The 4,537-nt window shown below is 68.7% G+C and overlaps 2 protein-coding genes across 2 annotated transcripts; one reads left to right on the top strand and one right to left on the bottom strand.

Annotated features, from left to right (window-relative positions):
• Positions 1-1,995: 1,995 nt before the first annotated feature.
• On the bottom strand, positions 1,996-2,889 carry POLR3F (hypothetical protein; the record flags this gene model as incomplete). The annotated part of the gene is made up of 1 exon (XM_009036142.1): positions 1,996-2,889. One exon carries the CDS (start codon positions 2,887-2,889, stop codon positions 1,996-1,998), a length of 894 nt encoding a protein of 297 aa, XP_009034390.1.
• Positions 2,890-3,224: 335 nt separating this feature from the next.
• Positions 3,225-3,581, top strand: AURANDRAFT_22069 (hypothetical protein; the record flags this gene model as incomplete). The annotated part of the gene is made up of 1 exon (XM_009036279.1): positions 3,225-3,581. One exon carries the CDS (start codon positions 3,225-3,227, stop codon positions 3,579-3,581), a length of 357 nt encoding a protein of 118 aa, XP_009034527.1.
• Between the last annotated feature and the right edge of the window lie 956 nt (positions 3,582-4,537).

Here is a 4,537-nt window from a genome sequence, read left to right as displayed (position 1 = left end):
AGCCATCCCGTCGAGGGGCGCGCCGGGACGAGCGCGCGACGGGGCTGAGAGACTGAAATTCAGCCATCCATGATCATACTGTGATTGATAGATGGATAATCAATTGTTCGACTGGATAAATCAAAGGGTCCCGCCGGGCTAGAAAATAACAAAAGCAACTGCTCAGGAGCTGCATCGTTGCGATTATTGAAGCAATTACACGCGATGGACGCGCTCCGAGCGTGGCCGAGTCCGCAGTGGTGAAGGTGTCTCTCTGCAGTAGGTGATTGCGTGGGACGGGTTCTTTGGGCCATTGAGGCGGATTCAGCACATCACCTACTGCAGCGGCCGACGCCGTGAAGTCGGCGTTCCGGGCCTCCATGGGGACGACGAAACGGCCGAGATCGGCACCGTGGGGTGGCCCTCCGCAGTAGGAGATGTACTCGATCCCACCGGACACATACTGGGGACGGGGCTCGGGCGGTGGTGTCGGCCCAGACCGCGTTTCTGGACGTGGGGGCCGGTTGGGCTGCCGCGCCACGTTTCTATGCGCGCGTTGGCGGTCGATGTTTTCGACGTCGATGGCCGAGCGGATCAAATGGGACGCCCGCGGTACATAGACGAACGATTCCCGACGCTCCGTGCGCTCGAACACGGTCGAAAAGGGTGCGGGGGACGCCGAAAACCCTCTTCCGACCCCTTGGGACGCCCCGCGCGCGATGCGGCGCAATCCTCGGGAGTGACATCCCGCGGGGAATGTGTCCGCAACAGGGTTCCGGTCCTCGCAGCCGCGGGGATCGTTGCGCAACTCTGCATCTGCGTCGAGCTACGGGCTGGAGAAGACGAGAATTTCGTCCATCGACGCTGCAAAAGGGCTGCTCGCAGCCTGATTGTTTGAGTTGCTTTTTCGAGGAATCGATCCAGTTGCTTTTTTTAGTTTTTAGCCCGGCGGGGGTTTCGAGTACTCATCAGTTGGTGGGTCCATGGGGGGCACATCCTGACTTCCAGCCGTCTCTGGGGCGCCATTACGGCGCCATGCAGTCCCGGGCGACCCACCACCGAGGCGCCTTGGACACTGCGAGTGATAGAGACCGAATTAAACCCTCCGCGCGGACGCCATGGCGCGACCGCGTGCAGCCCCTGGAGTCCGCGAGGGCCACAGAGCAGCTCCAGCACGCCGCCGTAGTGCGCGTTGAAGGAGTTAGCGGTGCCGGACCATGGCCCAACATAGTGACCATCGCCTCGAGGCAAATTGGTTGAGTTGCACCGCCCTGCGCCGGAGCCGTGCGGTGCCGAGCGAGTGCTGCGAATCGCTCCTCGAGAAGTCGTGCGTCGGCGGTCCGAAGATCGCGTCGCCAAGGCGTCAAACTCTCGTCCAAGCCGGAGACATATATGGCCCTGGGATTGTGATGAAGTCTCAATGATTGTGAGGCCGTGGAGTCCACCATTGCCGCCCCGGAGACGGTCGTCCGACGGCGCTGCGTTTCGCGTGCCGTCGCGCGATCTCGGCATCGGGGGTACGACATGCCGCTTCGGACAGGCCGTAGGCATAGTATATCGACCGATGAGCCGAAATTGGTTGAGTTGCACCACCCTCAGCGGACGCGCCCGCCGATTTTCGTGCTCGAATGCGGCGTCGAAACGGACGCGCCGATTTTCGCGTTCGCCCAACCTCCGACGCCGACCCCGACGGCCAGCGACCCGCTCGAAGGTGTCCGCCGGCCGCTCGCGGCGCCACTCGGCTGCGGGCGATGTCTCTGCCGAGCGCGCGTGCCCCCTTGGCAGCCCTTCCCCATGCTCTCTCTGTCTCGCAGCGCCACCTCGGGAATCATCCGTAGCGGCGTGCTCACGCGCCGACTGCTCGGCATAAGGCTTCTTGTTGTCTAGCAGCACTTTCCCGATCTACTTCGCTCGCTCTACTCTAGAATGTAGCGTCGAGGGGGCCGCGTGGCAGGAGCACGTACGGCCTCGGAGGCCCTGCTACGTCGTATACACGCGGCTCCGACAAAACAGGGCTTAGGACCGCCGCACGCCCGTGCACTCGAGCTCGTCGTCGTCGTCCTGCTCGAGCCACTTCTGGAGGTACTGGCAGGACGCGGGCGCGTGGCGGCCGTCGGCGCAGTAGCGGCGGCCGGGCGCCTCGGGCACGCAGCCCGCGGGCACCTCGCCGACCCAGGCGACGTCGACGGCGGGCTTGGCGATCTTGTAGCGGCTCGCCTTGGACGCGGCGGTCACGGCCGTGAACTCCTCGAGCTTCGAGTCGCAGAGGAGCGTGTCGATGACGAGCTTGACGTCGGCCACGGAGAGCGGCACCGTCGCGATGCCCGACCGCTCGAGCGCGCCGTGGATCTCGTCGAGCGTGCTCGTCTGGACCGACTGGACGTACTTGACGACGATCTTCTTGATGGCGCCGACGAACTCGTGGTCGAACTCCTGGTCCGTGTACCAGGGCCCGCCGGAGACCTCGCGCGTCGGCACGAGGTCGTAGGCCATGTAGAGCTTCTTCGTCTTCTGCTGCACGGACTTGACGGTCTTGACGAGCTTCCGCGACTCGAGGACCTTGAGCGCCTTGTTCAGCGTCTGCTGCTGCATGCTCGTCGCGTTCTTGATGTCGCGGAGCCAGACGCCCGCGTTCTCCGCGCGCTCGACGACCTGGAGCACGAGCAGCTGCTCGTTCGTGAGCTCGCTGAGCTTCTCCGCCTGCGCCTTGTCGCGCAGCCGGTACGTCAGGTCCTGCTTGCCCTCCTCCTTGAGGAGCTCGAGCCGGTTCTCGGCGAGCAGCTCGTTGATCACGGGCAGCAGCGCGGCGTAGCTCTCGCCGGGGAACTTCCGCTGCAGCGTCTCGTTGCTCACGCCCGCGTCGCCCTGCGCCGCGCCGAGCAGCTCGAGGAACTTCTCCTTGACGTCCATGGGCGCCATGGATTGCGCGCGCAGCGCGCCGTGCAGCGGCGCGCGGCGGCGCGCGGCGGCGGCGGCCGTCGAACCGTGCGGCAGCGCGCGGCGGCCGTCGACGCCGGCGCCGGCGGCAGTGGCTGGGATGTCGCTCTCGGCTCGCCAACACCGACATCAGCAGCCTCATTGCCGTCAACACGGTTGATAGCAGCCCCATCGGCGCGAAGCGGCCTGCCTGCGCAGCGCGTCGCGCGCGAGGCGCCGCAGCCCCATCGTTGCGCGAAGCGGCCCGCCTGCGCAGCGCGGCGCGCGCGAGGCGCCGCGGCCACGCACGCCTTGGACGAACCCGAACCATGGCGGCCCAGATCGAGATGAAGACGAAGCGGCCCGGCGACGCGACGCACTACGCCCGGAAGGGCGCGACCTGCCGCATCCACTACGAGGGCAAGCTCAGCGACGGCACGATCTTCGACTCGTCGCGCGCGCGGCAGAAGGCGCTCATGTTCAAGCTCGGCGAGGGCCAGCTCATCGAGGGCTTGGAGCAGGCCGTGGCCAAGATGTCGACGGGCCAGATCTGCTTGTTTACCGTGCCGCCGAGCCTCGGCTACGGCGTCAACGGCTACCTGCCCGTCGTCCCGCCCAACGCGACGCTCTACTACGAGGTCGAGCTCGTCGCCTTCTCCTTCGAGGACGACAAGGGCCACGTGTGACGCCGCGCGCCGCGCCGCGCCGCGAGTTGCCCGTTGCTCGCGGTAAGGCGGCGGCCGAGTCCGGGCGAGGGGGACCGTGGTTGTTGAAGCGCGCAGCGGCGTCGACGGAGCCCCCGCCGCCGCGAGCGCCGCGGGCTACTGCAACAATGGCTCACTATTGGCTCTGAGGCCGACAAAGCTGTTGCAGTCGCCGCGCGCGGCCAGTGGCTCGAATGGAGCACCGCTCCCTGCTCCTCCTCGCCCTCGCGGCCCAATCCCTGGCCTTCGTCGGCCCGTCGAGGCTCGCGGCGCCGACGCGCCTCTTCGCCGACGCGCCCGACGCCGCCGAGGTCGCCGACGCGCCCGACGCCGCCGAGGTCGCCGCCGCCGCCGTCCTCGGCGCGCGCGCGTCGACGTCCGCGCGCCTGAGCATCGCGTCGTCGAGCGCGGCCCAGCTCGCCGAGGCGGCGCGGCTCCGCGCCGAGGCCGGCGCGGCCTTTGCGCGCGCCGCGGAGCTGTCGCGCGCGGCGCTGGCGCAGGAGGCCGACGCCGAGCAGACCCGGTCCCGGGAGCTCGAGGAGGCCGTGATCGCCTACGGCGTGCTGGAGGCGGCGAAGCGCGCGCGCGCCGTGTCGGAGCGCGAGTACGTCGCGAGCCTCGAGGACCTCGTCGCGAAGACGCCCGAGGCCGAAATCGCCGCGCGGTTGAAGGACGTCGCCGAGTCCAAGGCCGAGGTCGCCGAGGTCGACGCGTCGCTCGCGGACGCGCTCGCCGCGGCCGCCGCGGACCTCGAGGCCGCGCGCGACGCCCTCGCCCGGGACGCGGGCGTCGTCGCCGCGGCGCTCGACGCGCTGCCCGGAGCCGACGCGTCGCCCGCCGAGGCCGTCGGCGCGGACTGGGCCGCGGTCGACGCCGCGGCCGCGCGCGTCGCCGCGGCGTCCGAGGCCGCCGCGGACGAGACCGCGCGCGCCGCGGCC

Source organism: Aureococcus anophagefferens (assembly GCF_000186865.1).
Source record: "Aureococcus anophagefferens unplaced genomic scaffold AURANscaffold_4, whole genome shotgun sequence".
NCBI classification, from domain to species: domain Eukaryota; class Pelagophyceae; order Pelagomonadales; family Pelagomonadaceae; genus Aureococcus; species Aureococcus anophagefferens.
This window is presented reverse-complemented; position numbering and strand designations above follow the sequence as displayed.